We start from the raw sequence: 19425 nt of genomic DNA on the forward strand, positions 1-19425 counted from the left end.
TGCCCTGGAAGCCAAAGGTCTTGAAAACAATGCAAGTTGTTTTGGGGGGTAGTTTGCCTTTTTGGGGGAGGAGGTAAGGGTAGGAGTCTCGCCTAAGAGCAGGAAGCTTTTAACATGAAACCAAGCTCCTTTTCAAAGCTTTATCTTGCATAGACTCTCTGATTATCCAGATTTTTCAGTTGGAATATCATCTCCCTAGCTGGGTGAACACGCAAGTCTGTACAACACAATTTATAATGAGCCTGGTTTGTAAGACAAGCTAAAATTAAACAGAGTAGTTCCACAATCAGAGGAAACATTGCGGCCTATTTTCCTATGGATTTTTCTCAAGAGGAATTTCTTTGATAGTGTGCCAAATACTATACTGGCAATATCACTATCTTCTACCAAGCTTCCATGTTTCCACCAGGTTATAACAACTTAATTGTTTGCTTGTTTGTCAAATTTGATTGATACGAGGCTAACAAGCTCAAAAATTCCTAGAGTTAGGAGTTGGAGACTTCTACTATCTGTTTGTAGAAAGCCTTTTTCACTACATCCTTTTGGTTGGGTGAGATAACAGACTCCACCACCGCATTCCCAGTGTCATTTCCCCTCTGATCTTGACCAGAAACTCTCAGCAGGCACAGCTGTGGTTTCATGTTGGATCTCTGTGGAATGGAGATCTTTAACATATAACAAAATGTACACTGTTTCTCAAGGGAGTACAAGCTGGGAGCCAAGGATGGCTACAAGGCAAGCAGGGTCAGTAACCCCTCTGACAAGGCCTTTGGTCCCAAAGTACCCTAAGAAGAACAAAACAGGTCCTATGACAGTAACCAGGCTCAGCCAACAGTTCAGTGATCACCAGACAAGTCCATAGTTTCAAGAGAGGTCTATATTCCATTCAGGAAATCAAGTCAGCCAGTCAGCAGGTTGGGATCAGCAAAACACAACGCTAGGCACAGGCATACCTACCACAGAGCTCAGGCCAAACCAAGGGTGAGAGCCTAACGTTAAATGCAGCTCCGAAGCCAAGGGGCAGAGGCCACAGGCAAGGCTCCTCACAGCTCTTTGCATCTCTGCCAGGTTAACTGCATTTTGTTTTGTTCTAAATGCTTTAAATTAGTTTAAAATTAAGGGAGAAAATTCCATCAGGTTGCAATTAGGTAAAAATAAAGTGACTGGGCATGGTAGGCCATAGAGATTGATTCAGAAGGAGTAGTCAGGGAGGAATGAGCAAATACTATGTCAAATCATTCTCTTTCAAGGTGCATGTCCTGAATCTAGGCATCAGTAGAACCTACTAAGCCACTTTTCCTTACACTTGAAATCTTCAGAGCCTTGTTAATAAAATTATGCAGAATGAAAGAACTGGGTAGGTCTTAATGCTGCAAAAGTCAAGACACCATGAGAGCTCTTCAGAGCGAAAGTGTCCCCCACGTCCCATATGTTACGAATCACGCTGTCTTGAGTCAGCGTAAACAACATGAAGAAACAAACTTCAGATCACTGGATTTAAAATGTTTGTAAATTTAAGACCTTTAACGTAAATGTCTATGTATTTGGCTTATGTACTGAATCTCCAGGATGATTGCCAACTAGCCAAGACTCACGCTCATGCCAGACCACAGGCCTGGGCCTGGGGCGCCAGCTCCCAAAATCTTGTGATTGTCTCAGAATCCTGACTTTCCTTTCAAAAACAGAAAGTAAGCTGTCATGCTCATGGCTACAAAGAAAAGCTTGAAAATGCAAATGTTATCAGTACCGTCATGCATATCTGACAAATGTTTTCCCTGGGAATTACTCCCAACTTCTTAGAATGAAATACAAGGAACATGGCTCATGAGGGCAACCCTGCCAACACCAGCAGTACACTCTGTGGAAGAGGCTGGAAGAGAGCAGCAAATTCAGATGATCAGTGAGGCAGGTAGAGGTCATTCCTTGCTACTAAGTTAACTATTAAGGGGACTTTTGCCAGTTTTGCTGCTCCTCTCAAGAGGACAGATGGTAGCTTCTGCTTGTGCTTAGGGGTGCTGAGCCTCAACTGTTGTTCTTTAGGGAAGGCCCTTGTTTGAGTTGTGAATGGGTTCACATGAGCTGTAGCTGGTAGAGGCCACCTGTTAGTGTCCTTAATTTGGGCTGTATTAATGAAGCCCTGTGAAACGTGTTTTTAGTGTTCCCAACATAACTATTATGTTCAAGGTTCCAACTAAGATAATAATATATGTTTTCCCACTCCTGTGGTCATCTTCAGAATCGGTTACCCAGGAAAAGCCTGTTCTGCACGTTTGAGTTAGCAAGAATTTGAGCAGGTAAATGCAGCACTGAGTAGGTCCAAAAATCATACAGCTCTGTTCCTCTGGTGCACACACGAGACTTTATGGTTTCTCTTTCTTCAAGTGCACTTTTGAACAAACCGTATTTTCTAATTATCTTTCTTAGTAAACAGGTAAGATATCCCTGTATCCTGTATATGTGTATGTACATATACTGTCATAAAAAGCTTTTGGTAAAGGAAATGTTCTGTAAATATATGAAGTGGACTTCATAAATAATAAAATACTCCTCTCAGGTTTTCTTAAAGTTATATTCCACTTTGTCTGTCCTGAAAACACAGGTGGTCTATCATATATAAAGGCTCAATTGCATTAGCCCACCACACATACGAGGAAAGAAAAGTTCCTGCCTCAGGAACTGGGAATAATAACCTCTGAATGTCACTTTTCAGGTTGTGTAATGAAGGGCGCAAAAGTGCCTGGATGTATTTAAAAGTGTGACTTACTTGATTTGTGACTTGTTTATCTATTGTTAGCAGTGCTGAGGGGTTAAGACCATTCTTTCATTTGTATAAATTAATTAATTACACTGACATAAAACTAAGTGATGGCCAGACACTGCATCTAAATGAATGTCAGGTTCTTTGATTTCATCAATAATGGTAAACACTGTGATAAATATCCCAGTGCTTGCTGCACAATTACTTTCATTTTTAAGGTACTTTATACACAAATAGTAGCTGTTTCTAGACTGCTCGTCTTCCCTTTCATGAGCTTTTTAAATGGAAAAACCACGTAGCAAACACCCAGAGCTGTTAAAACACTAAAACTCCTGATGACTTGATTGTCCTGCTTTGATCTAATGAACAGCATTCAAAAGCATGTTTGTGTATTTATTACAGATCATATCTAACTTGCTCTGAGTAAAATAAAGAGGCAGTTTTGATCAGAGAATGTATAGGACTTAGCTGCAAAATGTTAAGAAATAGTTAAGAATCCAACTTCTCTACTGCATGTAGTACATGTTGACATGCTGGAGGGAAGGGATGCCATCCAGAGGGGCCCTGCCAGGCTGGAGAGGTGGCCCTGTGCAAACCTCATGAAGTTCAACCAGGCCAAGTGCAAGGTCCTGCACGTGGATGAGGGCAATCCCAGGCACAAATACAGGCTGGGCGGAGAATGGATTGAGAGCAGCCCTGAGGAGAAGGACTTGAGAGTCCTGGTGGATGACAAGCTCAACATGAGCCAGCAATATGTGCTTGCAGCCCAGCAAGCCAACCGCATCCTGGTCTGCATCAAAAGAAGCGTGGCCAGCAGTTCGAGAGAGGTGATTCTGCCCCTCTGCTCCACTCTGGTGTGACCCCATCCTGAGTACTGGATCCAACACTGGAGCCCCTTACATAAGAAGGACGTGGATCTGTTGGAGCAAGTCCAGAGGAGGGCCCCAAAGATGATAAGAGGGCTGGAGCACCTCTCCTATGAAGACAGACTGAGAGAGTTGGGGCTGTTCAGCCTAGAGAAGAGAAGGCTCCGGGGAGACCTTATAGTGGCCTTCCACTGCCTAAAGGGGGCTCATAACAAGGATGGAGAGAAACTCTTCAGCAGGGCCTGTTGTGACAGGACAAGGGGTAATGGTTTTAAAATAGAGGGAGGTAGATTTAGACTCTGTATAAGGCAGAAATTTTTTACGATGAGGGTGGTGGAACACTGGCACAGGTTGCCCAGAGAGGTGGTTGATGCCCCATCCCTGGAAACATTCAAGGCCAGGTTGGATGGGGCTCTGAGCAACCTGATCTGGTTGGAGATGTCCCTGCTTCTTGCAGGGGGTTGGACTAGATGACCTCTAAAGGTCCCTTCCAACCCTAACTATTCTATGATTCTGTGATTCTGTGTGCTCTGGAAGAATTCATTGAATTATAAATATCAGGTATACCTAAGTACAGCAGATATCTGGGAAAAAAAAGGAACATTTTATTTTCATAGTTTGAAACAATATGGCAAAAAGTCAGAATGGTGCCTAGAAAAAGAAAAGGATAAAGAGAAGAAAACAAAGTAACTGGTTTTTACTTAGCTTATTTCTGAGGAATTATATTCCTCACTGACACTATTTTTTTTCCCATTTAGGACCAGACTATTGTGCTCTTCAGGACCATGGTTGTGAACAGGAATGTGTTAATACAGATGATTCCTATTTCTGTCGATGCCAAGAAGGGTTTAGACTTAATCCAGATAAGAAAACATGCAAAAGTGAGTAATCCTTTGGACATAATAAAGTTCATCTGCTTTTATTTCTTAAACCTGCTGTGAATGGTTTCCCTTCTGAAAGGATGAAAGTTTTCTCTATAATTAGGGTTGAAACAAATCTTTCTTTATAAACTTGAATTTTAACTGGGGCAGTCATGCTGGAAAAATATACTGTTTGCTATTTTGTAGACTAGATTGTATATTAGATGTTTTCTGAAGAGATTTATGGAAATCTGAGGAGTAATATAGGAATCAGAGTGGGTCAAAAACAAGTTCATTACTTATTTGAAACTTTCTGACCTTGTCTTGTGGTGGCACAAACAGCTTAAAAAAACTGAAATTCACCTTGCTTTGCCTAGTTTATTTAGCCAAGGACAGATGTATTTCATAAGCTTGGGAAAGTACTAGATAGGTATTAACATAGCTATTAAAATCAGCTTAAAGTCACACACTAAACCTCAGTTTCCTAAAATACTGTAAAACCAGCCTCAGCAATGCCAGGGTTCTAAACCAATCACACAAACTATCTATTTTAAAAATACTTTCATGTTACAGCTCTTCTTGAGTGGGGTCCTGGAATCACAGCAGATTTTCAGTGTAATGTTGTTAAAGTTAAGGAGAATATATTCAACAAAATAAACTAGCCTGATCTGGTGACTCAGTTCCTGGAGGGGAGAATTGTACTGCTTATATTTTATGAATAAGAAGTTTGCCTGGAGCAAATAATCATATTTCTAGACACTCATAAAATTTATCTAGGTTTGGAACTGTATTTTCTTTCAATCTTACAGATATATTCTCATGAAGCATCTTTGCCTACACAGTGCCATCTTTACAGCAATCTGTGCTATTCTGGTTTTTATTATTTATATGGTATTTTAATACATTCAAGTTTTTATAGATCGGATGTGCCTTGGTGAGTATAGGAGCAAAAGAACAGCATTGTGTAGAATATTTATTGTCAAGGATGTAATTGTGAATTAAAGGCAAATTGTAATTCCTATTTGGGGTATTTTTCCTTAGCCTTAGGGGGCTTTGGATTTGGCTGTAAACCTGGTGACATTTCCGGAATTAAGCTCCTGTTCCAAATCTTGTTATAACAAGGCTCGTGTTGGGTAAACTTGTAAAATAAAGCAGAACATTTGCATATATGCCCTCTTTATAAGTCAGGGAGAGTGTGTCACTGGTGACTAACACCAAGCATTCCTCCTTCATCACGATGCATGACTTCTGATGACTACAGAAGCAGGTCTATGGGAGTCAACGTGAGGTCTTGCGTAGCCAAGTATTTGCAATCTACTCTAAATTCCTCAGCTCACTATCAGCTTTAACAGGTGTCCAAAGCTCAAAATCCAGTATCGTTTAAGAAAAGTGAGTGGTTTTTAAGCCGTTTTACTTCAGAAACCCTCATGGCTAGCTTGAATCTCTGCTGTTTTTCTCTCCACAGAAGTAAACTTCTGTGCTTAGGTCAGCATGACTGTGAACATGAATGTGTTAACATGGAAGAGTCATTTGTGTGCAAATGTCATCCTGGATACACCCAAGGAAATGATGGCCATACGTGCAGAAATGAGTGTGTCTCATGAACTGCAGCAACTAGTCACTGCAGTGAGGCGAGGTGTGAACAGAATGAGAAAACACTCCTGGGTTCCTTTTGAGATCTTTCTGAGCTGTGCAAACCAATGTTACTGTGAAGTGCACCATGAGCCAGGCCTAGTGAAGTAATGCTATAGTAGGATCCCTGATCTCACTGATCTCTTTTAATAAGTATGTAAGTAAATGAAGGATCAGTGTTGCACCAGAAAAACCCAACAACATTGGCCACTTGATGTCACCCAGTTTTCAGAAGATAACTTTTATTGCAGAGAACCATTTTGCACATAATCTAAAATATTAGCAGCATTTTTCCCTGATGTACTTATGACATATTTTTCCAAATGAACATTCTGTCACTGCAATTTAAAAAAGTTGATAAGTCAGGGAGTAATTATGAACTGTTTGTGATAAAGCCATATTTAAGGAAATTTGGATGTGTTGCAAGAGCTCAGAGCTTTTTAACAATTATGGATGTAGGCTATCACAAGTTGAATATCTGAAAATTAATATATCCCAGGACACTCATTGTTTTTAAAAATATTGCGCCTTCCCCTGTCTTACACTTTTTTTTTACACATGTAGTGAAGCACACATGATAACCAAATTTGCAGTTATACTGATTTCTAAAGCCTGGTAATTAGCAGCTTTGTGATTACTCCACTCTAGTGTGTTAAAAGATTCTGCACGATAGCCCAAATGTTAAATGTTAAAATTAATGTTAGTGTGGGTGTTTGCGTTGTAAAAGGCGGTGACAAACAGATGCAGTTTTTCACAGAGAATACTGGGGGTTTTTCTTTTCTTTTTTTTTCTTCCCCACATTTTTTGTGTGTTCTGAGAAGTCACACAAGCCTGTTCATGATGATGTAAAGCCCTGGAAAAAGAAGAATGTTCCAGCTGGAACTTGCTTTAGCTAGTAAAAACCGACACCTCAGCTTCACTTGTTCAAGCCAAGGTTATCTCTATCTATGTGTAATGGTAAATCTGGACCGATTACTGCAAACTCTTTGCTTAGTTAAATAAACTAACAAACAGCAATAGTTAGAACTAAGTAATTTTACCTTAAGTACAGATTTTTTAAAATATAATCAAATAGCTGCAGATATGCAGATGTTCACATCTGTAAATGATTTGCAAATACAGACATACAAGACTGTGTTTGTGTCTGAGGGAACTCCACTACTTTTGATCAAGTTAAGCTAAAGTGATTTGGGCCTACAGAACTAAAAATAGCCATTAACAAGTTGGCAATAAAATACTACGAGGAAGTTCAGCATAAAGCTTTTTTTCCTAAAATGTGCTCTTTCTGTACTTACAGAGCCAGCAGATTACATAGTACATCTGCAAGTGCACGTAGCTCATCTTGCTGCTTTGCTGTTCACTCTATGAGACAATATAATTTTAAAATCAAATTCACATCTCTCTCTCCCTTCCCTCACCCTTTATTTTTCACACAACCAGTTGCATACAAGACAAAAATTTCTATTTTATCTTCTTTAGGATAGGTAAATCAAAGAAAAGGAACATATTAAGATACTCTGACACTCATAATTTGTATCTGTCCCCCACTAGGCTTTAACTGCTTGAACCTGTTGGCAGGTTAAAGTTTGAAATTGGTGATTTCTCATCCTGTTGAAAAATAATTTACTGTTTATGAAATAATCTGAAAGCCACAATTTCTGTTTCAGAGTTACTAATATTTGTATTTTCTCTCTGACAAAATTTTATGGTGAACAAAAGAAAGAAAGAATGATTCTGCAGGTAAGACCAGGCGAGACTTCAAGGTTCTCCCTTCACTTTGCATTAGTTTTCCTTTGGAATTTTTGTCAAAGGCAATCTGCACTTCATCAAGTTCGTTATCTGCTGAATAGGGTTGTTGTATTCATCTCACTTAGGTGTTGTTAATTAACTCGAGTTACTCAAATAAGTGGGGATACTGCATAAATAAAAGCTGTACTGGTCTTTTTCCCTTGTTCTGCAAAGGCATTGTGTACTAACTGCAGTGTCATAGTGTATGTATTTAAGGCTCCGGTGTGATTTCTGCAATTATTAACACAAATCAATAGGAGTGGACCACTGTGCTGAAAGCAATCATGGCTGTGAGCAACTGTGCCTCAATACTGATGACTCCTACGTCTGCCAGTGCTCTGAAGGATTTGTCATCAATGAGGACCTAAAAACCTGCACACGTAAGTCTTGTGAGAACCTCCTTGATCTCAGCTCACCTGGGAAAATTTTCTGTTTTCATACAGGGAAGAGGATACACCTTAAATTTATTCTTACAGTCTACATTTTGATAATACTTTTAATAATGAATTGAAAGCAGAAACAGGCAGAAAAAAATACTTAGGAAAGAATACCTGTCAAGATGACTGTAAATCCTCACATATTCAGAAAAGTTTTGGAAGATCTGTTCACCCCCAGGTGTTGAGGACAGTTTTTTAGTTACATGACAAATGTATCTGACTGACTGGTCATTTTGATAGCAGCATCCCCAAGCAAACTGCGTCAGCTTACTGGGGCAGGAGACGTGGGAGTACCTCAGTGAGCTTTGCATTTTGCATGGGAACTCTTAATAAGTGAGCAAAAGCTATTCTGACAGCTCTCCAGTGTTTATAAAATGAAATTGTCATTGAGAATCATTGCAGTTTTACAAACAGCCAAATTGCCTTCTTTACTGGAAAAATAATATATAGAAAAAGCCAGAAGAAGAGGAATATGGATGCCTGTTGCCTGTTGACTTTTCCGGGACCTCTCTAGTGAGGTTTTGATTTCTTTTTCTACAGATTTTGGAGGTACATTACTTTTTAAGGTTGTTGAGTGATGGAGCAGCTCCATAGTTTGCTCCTTTTCATGCAGTCAGGCAACACAGTTTCAACAGGAGTCAAACAGCAAGTGCTCAGACAAAAAAAATGATGTAGGGGAAAGGGAGGCAAATCAGCAAAAGCAATTTGTCTTTAACCTACATACTAAGCTTTTTAGCCCCGTCAAATACCTGGACAGGCTTTACTTCTGTCTACCACTGCAGCTCTCTAAAAAGTAATGCAAAAGCAGAACGAGTGAACGTGTGACAGGGATAGGGTCTACTAGAAAAAAAAAAATATCTAGACATTTATCTAAAAGAACCACTGGAAATTTAGAAACAGCCAAACTGTGAAGTTTTATCAGTTTGCAAATGGAAAATCCATTTTCCTTTGTAGCAAAAAGAGTTGGTTTTTTCCCTCTGAGTTATTTTCCTTCAGGCTGTACTTGGAGACCTCTCAGCAGCGTTAAAACAGTGCTGCGGCTTCTGGAATCCCTCTGTGCAATGCAATAGCCCTTCTGAATAGCTCTTCTTCTCGCCAGCATACCCCTCTCCTCATATATGTTTAGGAAAGAGATTTATACTATTCCTGAGCTCCAGATAAGTTGTTGAAACCCTGTGGACATTTTTAGACTATCATGAAAAGAGTTCTGGCACTTTGGGATTTCCTGAATGAGCAGCTGAATGGAAGGGATTAGCATTTAACATATACCACTCCTAACGGGAAAACATCTGGGAATTACAATTCTGGTGTCATATACACAGGCATAAGTATGTTAAGACAGCTGTGGGAACACCTGAATGGTAAAGAGATTTCTACTCTAACAACTAATTACAAAGAAGTGAGCGACACTGTATGTGCAGCCAATGCACAGTAGCAAGCACTGTCTGCAGAATCCCAGGGGTCTCTGTGTTACAGAGAAGAAACACTTAGGAAACTTGAGAAGAAAAATGGACCATATTTGACAGTACTTATCATTTGCAATTCTTTGCAAAAGCTTGAATATTCTAAGGCAAAGCCCGCTGAGGTCCCTGAGAGGTTTTCTGCTTGCTCCCACAGCAGCTGGGTCAGGTGCAGAAGTGAGTTCTGGGGACTGCCACCTACACATCGGGCCAGTTAGAGACTGGATTTAAAGAATGTAGACAAGGTAGCTTTGCCAGCGTCTTACATAAAATCATTGCTGAAGTGTTTTGTTTGTTTTTTTCAAGTTAAATTTCTAAGTACTGAGATGTGAACTCTGTTGAGCTATGTCAAACATAGGAAAGTGTGATTTCTCAACTCTGCTTAAAGCAGCTGATGGAAAGTACACCACAAGGCTGACTTACATTTTATTGAAGGTATATGTAGATGTGTATTATCAGATAAGGAACTGGATTATTTTTAAGCAGTTCAGTGTATTTATATTTACTTGCTTATATACCTGGAGAAGAGAAGGCTCCGGGGAAACCTTATAGCGCTCTTCCAGTACTTAAAGGGGGCTTTTATAGGAAAGACAGGGAGAAACTCTTCAGCAGGGCCTGTTGTGACAGGATGTCGTGGTTTTGTTAGTAAGGGGGGGCCTAAGGTGGTAGCTTCTGTAGGAAACTGCTAGAAGTCGCTCCCCTTTGTTCAGTGGACTCGGCCGGGCCTAGGGCGGACCTGGGGGTAATGGTTTTAAAATAGAGGGAGGTAGATTCAGACTTGATACAAGGAAAAAAATTTTCACAATGAGGGTGGTGGAACACTGGCACAGGTTGCCCAGAGAGGTGGTTGATGCCCCATCTCTGGAAACATTTAAGGCCAGGTTGGACGGGGCTCTGAGCAACCTGATCTGGTTGGAGATGTCCCTGCTCCTTGCAGGGGGTTGGACTAGGTGATCTTTAAAGGTCCCTTCCAACACAAACCATTCTATGATTCTGTGAAAATACTAGAGATGAAAAATAATTGATTCATTATTTGTTACATTTTTAAAAATAATTTCAATTGCTTCCACAGGAGTTGACTATTGTGCTCTGAGTGATCATGGTTGTGAACATCTGTGTGTAAATGGTGACAGATCTTATACTTGTCAGTGTTTTGAAGGATACAGGCTTCGTAATGATGGGAAAACATGTAAACGTAAGTTATTGTTCGGCAACTCACACTTAGATTTTTATTGCGCACATAGAAGAAATCTGTAAGGTAGGATTTGATTGCCTAAATGTTGCCATCCAATGTCATTTTAAATGCTCAAAGATTCCAAAAGTTCAGTTTCCTTTTTCGTGTTGTATTTGTCAGCAGTATGTCAGTATCTTGGATACTCTAGGGCATCTACAGTCGCACTGGATGCATACTTCTAGGCACTCGAATTGTGCTCTAAATGTCTGTGACATTTAAAAAATATCCCTGAAATTGGACTGTTGTGAATCCAAAACTGTTTCATTCTGACTTACATCCTCATATGGAACAACTGTAATTTTCTTCTCAGATCATGGCAAAAATATGTAATCTTTCTAAAGTCTTATACAGCATGAATAAGCTTGCAATATTATTAATGGAAAGTTCATTTATTTGTCCAGCATGGGATGAGGAGGATTTCAAAAGAGATATCATAATTGCATTACATATTTGACTACATTATGCACGTACGATCAGTGGCAAGTATATAAAAAACCCATGGCAGTTTTTTCTCCACTTTTGTAGTCTTGATCACTAAGTGATCAAAGAAAGTGATTTACAGAAAAAAAAAGTAAAGTCATCCAGATACTACGATGACAAATGAAAAGCTCCTTATTATCACTTTGAATATCACAACAACACCCTACTTTGTTAGTCCATGCAGACAGAGACAAATTTTCATTGTATGAAAAAGTATTGACACTCCAGTGTTGCTAAAAGCAAGTGAAATTTTCTGTCCATGCAGAAGTCCTTACAGGAAAATTAAGAGTGTGGGAAAGAAAGTGAAAGCAAGATGTTAGTTTATCTAATATTAATTAATAGGTTGTATTTTATTTTATTTTGAAATATGAATTGTAGCTAAATTCTGTATCAGAAAACCCCACTGAAAATCTGCTTACCCAACTATAGCTGACAATTTGCCAGAATCTTGCAGCAGGATCATACAATCTGTCTTTCTCACTACCCATAAATACTACATACACTGAACTTTTGCAAACCTGCTTTGCAAAAAAATGACAAACACCTTCTGAACTTAAGCACGGGGAAAAAAAGAATAATTGTTTCAGGTTTGAGCAAGTTTATTACTGAAGATAAAAAGAAGATGGTAGAAAGATCTGTTTCACATCAGAAAGTTTACTTGAAATGTGGATGTGGGATTATATGCCTTTGGAAGTCCCTGTGGGTCACTGATCTGCATGCTAGGGACACGTGGCAGTCTACAAACTCTAGAACTGGAACAGTGCACTTTTCCATAATAGTAAGCTTGGAAAATTGGCAGGACAAAGACGTACCTTTTTGTTACAACAAAAAGAGACAGCAGGTACTCTAAATTATTTGCAGGATTGAGTCCAGTATACTAGCAAGGGCAAGAACATCCAGTAACTGAGAACTGTGAGACTTTGAACATCTTGCCCTTAATTAACACAATTTTTTATCTATTAAATTATTCCCAGGTAAAAATATCTGCAAATCAGTCAATCATGGCTGTGAGCATATTTGTGTTAGTTCTGACAATTCCTACGTCTGCAAGTGTCGTGAGGGATTCGTATTGAGAGAAGATGGCAAGACGTGCAGAAGTGAGTGACTGGTATCTATTGAACATTTTTGCATGTGCATTAGGCAAGGAAAGAAAGGAGTCTATCTCTTCTTACTGGCAAAAAACATCCTTTTGAGATCTACATTTTTGAACATGTTTTCATTCAAAACCTGTGTTCATATCATTGATTGCCAGGACGAGACATCTGCAAATTAGTCAGCCATGGCTGTGAACATATTTGTGTTAATGAAGATGACTCATATGTTTGCAAGTGTCATGAGGGTTTCCTGCTGAGAGAAGATGGGAAAACATGCAAAAGTAAGTACTCTGGTAATTCCTGGTAGACTTTAGGTATGTAGATTTGTAGCTTTTAGGTATGTGGAAATGTTCTAACAAATACCACTTCCGTCGTTTGCTGTTATAATACAGTAGTGTTGTTACACCTGCCAGAAACTTGTACGAGACTCTGTGGACAGAAATAGTGTATTTAATAGCCAGATTCATATGACTGGAGACAAAGACTCACAGTTTTTCAGGTATCAAGAGTTAGCAGTGTTTGCTGCCTAAATTTTTGCCCATTTCTTCCAATTATATCTGTAGACCTAATAAAAGCTATTACTTCTCCCTGCATGATACATTTGCTGTAGATCTGCTTTAACCAAACACCATCAACTATTCTCAGATAAAGACATTTGCAGTTCAGTTGACCATGGCTGTGAACATGTTTGTGTTAATGCTGATGAGTCGTACATCTGCCAGTGTTATGAGGGATTTGCACTAAGGGAAGATGGAAAAACATGTAGAAGTAAGTATCCTTATCTTTAATAGAAGATTTCCTTTATAATCTGTGCATTGATACACGTGTTTTAAATACTGGCAACCTTTTTTTTTTTTTTTCCCCAGATAAAGACGTTTGCAATTCTGTTGACCATGGCTGTGAGCATGTTTGTGTGAATACTGATAGTTCATACATTTGCCAGTGCTATGAGGGTTTTGTATTGAGGGAAGATGAGAAAACATGTAAAAGTAAGTTATTTGATGTTACTGGGTTTTTTTGCACTCAGAGGTCTACTGAAGAAACATACTGTGGTAGAGGTAGGTCTTCTTGCAAGGGGATTTTACCTGACAAGGAGGAGAAATTCTTTATTTACTAGGAGCTTATTACATTTAGCCTTGGGAATGTTTTGGAAATGTTCTCATTCATCAAAATGCAGTAAATAAAATCTAAATTATTCCTAGATAAGGACATCTGCAAATCACTCAGTCATGGCTGTGAACATCTTTGTGTTAACGGTGACGATTCATACACTTGCCAATGCAATGATGGATTTGTTCTGAGGCAAGATGGGAAAACATGCCGAAGTAAGTAGCTTATGAATAAAAGAAGAAATTTCATTTTTCTTTTATTAGGAGATTATTCGCTGATTCATAGTGGTCAGGACAGAATATTCTTCTCTATCAATCGTAAGATTTCTATGAGTTAACTATTGTTTAGAGTAAGGATATATTTCAGAAAATCAGCCAATTTTAAGGTTTGAATGTAGCTTTTAAAATGAAAACTTCATGTCTAGATTGAGTATATCGAGTTTTAATCTTGAGTGTAGGATGTCGTTGCATTTTACTTTGATGTTTTGAAGTTCTAACTGCTGCTGTGTTGTTCTGTGTATATTCACGCAGACCATGACTTAACCTGTTCCTTAGCCTCTTAATGTGTCTTTGTGTAAATGATAAGCAGATTAAACTCCTTCAGGCTCTTTATATGTTTTTCACATATAAAGTCTTTTCACAAGTCAGTCTTTTCACAAGTTTCTTCTTGCTACCCTAAGACCTCTGCTATTTATCAGCATCCTTGTGGGGACACCACAACAGGACAAAGTCAAAAGATGGGTCCAGGGTGGAGGAGCTGTAACCCGCCTAATTCTTATTTGAATCTACCTATCTTTTTTTAATCTTTTGGGTTTTTTTTATTTTAAACTGTCTTTTTTATGACCAAAGATAGCATTAGTCTGTGACCAGAATATTCTGCTAGCACTCGTGTTCAGTCAGTTATCTATTTACCGTGATCATAAGCCACTTAAGACTCTCAGTCACATAGATGTCCCACATCCTGTAAATACAGCCTTCATTCTTTGTTTCTAAATGTATCACCTTAGTTCTGGCTGTCTTAAAATACAAATGATTGGCTGTTATCCAGCTTGCAAAAAGATTCATGTCTCCTTATATTAGCAGCTGTTCTATTTTTATTTGCCATTCTTTCAAAATTGGAGTAACCTACAAACTTTGTCAGTAATTATATTGTATTTTCTTTTGGGTTGTTCATAAAAATATTAAGTATTAGAGGAGGAGGGCAAATTCTTAGAAAGCAAGCCACTTGATGTTCTCCCATTTACAATTTATTCTGAAGACCTCTCTAGCCAGTGTTTATCCATATAATGTTGATTTTGTGGCCTATTTCTTAATCAAAATACATACCTAGACTGCTGCCTTACTGAATGCTCCCTTGTATGAACAGCGTGAGCTTTATGAACCAGCCTCATAATAAATTTTAAAAGATACTTATGTAATTTTTCAGGATTGATATTATTTTTTGTTATTTGATTTTAGTCTGAATCAAGTTTCACATTGTCTAGTCCATTATTTTAATGCAGATCAATGTCAGACTGACAGGCTTACAGTGAACTACTAATCCTTTTCAAACAGTGCAACAATAGTATTTTTTCTGTGCATGTGCACGCATTGGGGATGGAAACTGCTCAGTCTTTTGGGGCTTCCTCGGAGTTCTGAGAGTTACTGAAAAATAACACTAAGCATCCAAGGTGTTCAGCAGACAGCCGTTTTACAGCTCTTCACTGCAAGTTATCTGGAGTTACCAAGTTAAAAATGTGGGTGTTCAGTAGGTGCTGTGTGACCTACTTCTTGGCTGATGAAACTCTTTGACAGTATCATCAGTAGCCTATTTCATAAGTTCAGATGTGAACATACTAAATACCTTTACCATTTCTGCATTAAGATTGGCAATTCTACCATTTCTATCTAATAGTTAACTACACATTATTAGAAAGCTTTTTGTTTCTAATAGTCTTTAACTTACTCATACTATCCTTTATTTTGTTGACCATGCATCTGCTTGTCCTTTATCTTACTGTTTCAATGTTTTCCAATTCCTAATATTTTCATGTTCAGTAAATACTGTGAATAGTCCTTTCTTTCAATCATTATTGAAATCTTACAGCTGTTTTCTATTGCAATTTCTAAATAAGGTTGCTTTTTTAGATATACTGGTATTCTTTTAGATCATGGAACTACATTTTTGGGGGTATCTATTAAAATAAATACTACCATCATCATTCACTATTTTTTAATTATTTCCCCTCCCATCTCAAAATATTTTGGCAAAATACTTTGGCTTTCAGCATGTAAAATTCATCCTTTTGAAGTAATTTCCATATCTCCTGCTGGTTCGTATTTGATTCTGTTTATAAATAATAAGTGTATCTGAGTGGCACACAGCTGTGTATAAGCTGATCATTTCTTCTTTATCTGCTATAACAGCATCTAGATTAGATTGCTGTCTTGAATGTAATGCTTGTTGAGTTACAAGATTGTCCTCTGTAATATTTTTTGACATTTTTGTATTGCCAGCATGAGACCTCCAGGTGATTTGGCTCAGATTGAAGTTCTTGTGAAAATAGTTTTTCTTCCCTACACATTAAATCTAGGTGTTTTGCTGAAGAGTCAGTCTGAACTCGGCTGTCAGTAGTGTTCTACTTTCTATGTAAAGGTAGTTCTCCATTAGCAATTGGAAATAATTTCTTTTGTGTTGCAGTGAAAAAGAAACAGAGAATGCTGATAGATGGCTCCATTTCCTCCTGTTCTTTCTCCTCATCTGTCCTTCTTGAAGTTTTAACCAACGGGTTTTAACATTGCAGTCATATAAATCCCCCCATCAATTTTCAGCAATAACAGTTAGATATTATTTACCCTCTTAGTAGTTCCTATTCTTCTGGGGTTTGTTTATGGAGACTCTTGGCATTGATGTAAGAACCTTAAAGAATTCTTTTGCTTCATGTCCTGTGGTATTTTGCTTAATTTTCTTTTCACCAGCATGAATTTGTGCTAAATGACTGTACTAAATTATTCCCTCCTTTCATTCTTACGGCTCTTAATGTAAAGTCTTCCTCCTTAATGTAATCAGATTAATCCTAAAATGATTTATTGTCAGTGGGAGGCCATCCAAACTGTGCAGGTCTTTCTGCTCAGATGGTAGAAAACTCATGCTCCACGTAAGCTAAATTGCCTGTCATTTAACTAGTCAGAGATTTGTTTTCAGTTTGCAGGCTTCCATATTTCTTTGCTTACAGGATTATCCCTGCAGTCTTTGTATTTATAAAAAAAAAGTTTAACTAGCAAACCACATTAAATATTATCTAACTGTTCCCAGGCAAGGATATTTGCAAATCAGTCAACCATGGCTGTGAACATGCTTGTGTTAACGCTGGTGATTCATTTGTTTGTAAGTGTCAGGAGGGATTTCTGCTAAGAGAAGATGGAAAAACATGCAAAAGTAAGTAGCCTGATATTTATCAGCATACTTTTTATCTGCAGCTCATGCTTATGTACAAATGCATTAACCAGCAAGAGCTGTCATCTGTTCTCAGATAAAGATCTCTGCAAATCAGTCAACCATGGCTGTGAACATATTTGTGTTAATACTGATGATTCGTATATCTGCAAATGCCGTGATGGCTTCCTACTGAGGGAAGATGGGAAAACCTGCAGAAGTAAGTAGCATGAGAACTTAATTTGATGAATTACACATACAATCGAGGCCTTTGCTGATAGACGTTGACTACCAACTGTTCTGTTTGCAGACAAGAATGTTTGCAATTCAGTCGACCACGGCTGTGAACAAGTTTGTGTGAATACTGAAGATTCCTACATGTGCAAGTGTCATGAAAAATTCATACTGAAGGAAGATGGAAAGACATGTAGATGTGAGTAGCCTGAGCTATAAAAATATGTTTTTATTTGAAGCTTTTAAGTGTTGTGTCTGTGAGTGTTTGCACATCCGTATGTTTATTTGTAATTTCCAAACATTTGAGCTGGTTAATAAAAGATATTATCTCTCCCTAACAAACCTCACCTCACAAACACCATCCACTCTTCTCAGATAAAGATGTTTGCAACTCAGTTGACCATGGCTGTGAACATATTTGTGTTAATACTGATGATTCCTATATCTGCAAGTGTCATGAGGACTTCATGCTGAGGGAAGATGGGAAAAGTTGTAGGAGTAAGTTGTTTAATCTTTGTTTTGTACTTCTTGATCTGTTAATGAAACACCCTGTGCAATAGAAGTGTGTTATTTGTGTCTTTAATATAGAATCAGTTCATGGAAGTGAGCTCCTTCTTGGAAGAGTATTGCCATATTTTTTTTACATTTTGTGAAAGCTATTTGCCTAGCTAACTGTGCTAAATACAATTTTCATTATTCCAAGGTAAAAATATCTGCAAAACAGTCAACCATGGTTGTGAACATGTCTGTGTTCCAACTGGCGATTCATACACGTGTCAGTGTCACGAGGGATTTATATTGAGGCGGGACAAGAAAACATGCAAGAGTGAGTAGCTGAAACTTTTTTTATGGGGAATGTTTTTTCAGTCATAAAAGAAGTAACAGACTTAATTTTACTCAAAGCTTGTTCATGCCAGTTTTGCATTTAAGAAATAGTCTAACAAGGAAATTCTCTTAACAATTCTCAGATAAAGACCTGTGTAAGTCCATTGACCATGGCTGTGAACATGTGTGCATTAATAATAACAATTCATACAGCTGTCAGTGCAATGAGGGTTTTGTCCTGCGACAAGATGGGAAAACATGTCGAAGTAAGTAACTGCATATGTCTGTCAGCCTCTCTTCTCTGGCATTGCTACATAAACGAACAAAGATGTTATACTCCTTTGTCATAGATTCTTCAAGTATCATGTTTGGAGTCTTTGAATTTATAAATATGTTAAATAGAATACATACAAATATTTCTATTTTTCCTAGATCAAGATGTCTGCAAATCAGTTGCCCATGGTTGTGAACATATTTGTGTTAATAATGACGATTCTTACATCTGCAAATGCCAGGAGGGATATGTACTAAAAGAGGATCAGAAAACATGCAGAAGTAAGTACATTTTATTTAGAAAGCATTTGTTTCTTTGATTCTAAAATTACTTGACCTCACTTCAAGTGACTCACTTAGAAAATGCCTCATTTCAAAAATTATAAAATATCTGAAAGCCCAAACCATATGTGAAGTGTGATGGAAAATGTCTTGGACAATTAACATGATGCTCTCATAAGCAAAAAACTAACAAATTGGAACAGTTGTTTTGGTATAGCATCAAGTACAATAATAATTCTTTCCAAACATCAGGAAAAAAGCCAAAGTGAAATCTTATTATCAAGGAATGTGCACTTTAATCTGGTTCATATACTGTAGAGCTTCTATCTTTATATACCCCTTTTAAAAATATCATTAATTCTATTTGCTTCTCTTCTAACATGACATGCTTTGAGTCTGACATGCCTTTACCTCATCACCCCTTAATACTTGGAGGAGAAACTCTTATTGGAACTCAGTAAAAACATTTCTTCTACAAAAAAATGGATGCCTTAGCTGGGGAGACTATGATGACCAAAAGAATGGTAGCATATTAGTAGCTGATCTCAATCCTAACTAAAATAATTCACCGTGAACTGCTGCCCTATTTTGACTTATGCAATGATATTGAGGCAGTTCTGATACTCATGTTCATTGCATTTCCATCGCCTGAGTACATGACACATCTTTTCCTCATAT

General features: G+C 38.0%; 1 protein-coding gene across 3 annotated transcripts in view; it reads left to right on the top strand.

The window, feature by feature from the left end:
• MATN2 (matrilin 2) overlaps positions 1 to 19425 on the top strand; it is a 71057-nt gene that overhangs the window by 39827 nt on the left and 11805 nt on the right. For 2 of the 3 annotated variants that reach the window (XM_086741069.1, XM_086741070.1), the window contains exons 7-21: positions 4383 to 4505; positions 8162 to 8284; positions 10874 to 10996; positions 12490 to 12612; positions 12768 to 12890; positions 13255 to 13377; positions 13476 to 13598; positions 13812 to 13934; positions 17014 to 17136; positions 17231 to 17353; positions 17444 to 17566; positions 17743 to 17865; positions 18071 to 18193; positions 18336 to 18458; positions 18625 to 18747. In XM_086741069.1, the coding sequence (XP_086597195.1) occupies positions 4383 to 4505; positions 8162 to 8284; positions 10874 to 10996; positions 12490 to 12612; positions 12768 to 12890; positions 13255 to 13377; positions 13476 to 13598; positions 13812 to 13934; positions 17014 to 17136; positions 17231 to 17353; positions 17444 to 17566; positions 17743 to 17865; positions 18071 to 18193; positions 18336 to 18458; positions 18625 to 18747 (1845 nt within the window). The remainder of the gene's footprint in view (positions 1 to 4382; positions 4506 to 8161; positions 8285 to 10873; positions 10997 to 12489; positions 12613 to 12767; positions 12891 to 13254; positions 13378 to 13475; positions 13599 to 13811; positions 13935 to 17013; positions 17137 to 17230; positions 17354 to 17443; positions 17567 to 17742; positions 17866 to 18070; positions 18194 to 18335; positions 18459 to 18624; positions 18748 to 19425) is intronic. The other variant, XM_086741071.1, reaches the window with a different exon arrangement.

This window comes from Chlamydotis macqueenii, chromosome 2 (genome assembly GCF_036417535.1).
Source record: "Chlamydotis macqueenii isolate bChlMac1 chromosome 2, bChlMac1.mat, whole genome shotgun sequence".
Taxonomy (NCBI): domain Eukaryota; kingdom Metazoa; phylum Chordata; class Aves; order Otidiformes; family Otididae; genus Chlamydotis; species Chlamydotis macqueenii.